General features: G+C 39.8%; 1 protein-coding gene across 1 annotated transcript; it reads left to right on the top strand.

The window, feature by feature from the left end:
• Positions 1-243: 243 nt before the first annotated feature.
• On the top strand, positions 244-546 carry PHALS_05268 (uncharacterized protein; the record flags this gene model as incomplete). Its single annotated transcript, XM_024718968.1, has 2 exons — positions 244-248; positions 324-546. The coding sequence occupies 2 exons, from the start codon at positions 244-246 to the stop codon at positions 544-546; spliced, it is 228 nt and encodes a 75-aa protein (XP_024584314.1).
• Positions 547-591: the final 45 nt, after the last annotated feature.

Raw genomic sequence — 591 nt, 5'->3', positions numbered from 1 at the left:
TTGTGCGTATCAGATCGAATGGTTGTGAACACTTATGTGGCAATATTGCTTTGTTGCTCATTTTAATATATAGCTTCAAGTGCTGCACTTTGTGCAATCAATGTGAGTTACTAAATAAAGCAAGCCGTATTGGACAAGCAAAAATCCACAAAAAATATTCTTTAAGGTGTTTTCGTCCGATTGCTAAAAAAAACACAACATAATGCTTCAGCAGCTTGATAGGCAGGCACTTAAGCGTCGTTGATGTCGTACGATCATGGCTCGTTTTATGCTGACATGAGTGATGTGCTTGCAAAGAAGTGATGTTTTCAGACTGGATTTAGGGTGGTTTATAAATTGAATGTAATATCCGGACGAGATATTGAAATGCTGCAAACAAGGCCATTTCAGGGACATAAGCTGTACTTGTTGCGCATATTTTCGTGTACAATTGTGTTAATGTATTGGCAGAATAGTATGCTTTTTAAAAGTGCGCTTCCTATAGCTCAATTGGTAGAGCGTGCGGCTGTTAACCTCAAGGTCACTGGTTCATGCCCATCTGGGTGAGCACTGAATGCGTCACGCATAAGATATGGTTTATGTCGTCGTATC

Source organism: Plasmopara halstedii (genome assembly GCF_900000015.1).
Source record: "Plasmopara halstedii genome assembly, contig: Scaffold_2882, whole genome shotgun sequence".
NCBI lineage: Eukaryota > Oomycota > Peronosporomycetes > Peronosporales > Peronosporaceae > Plasmopara > Plasmopara halstedii.
The sequence above is the reverse complement of the archived record's forward strand: the minus strand, read 5'-3'. Positions and strand labels throughout refer to the sequence as shown.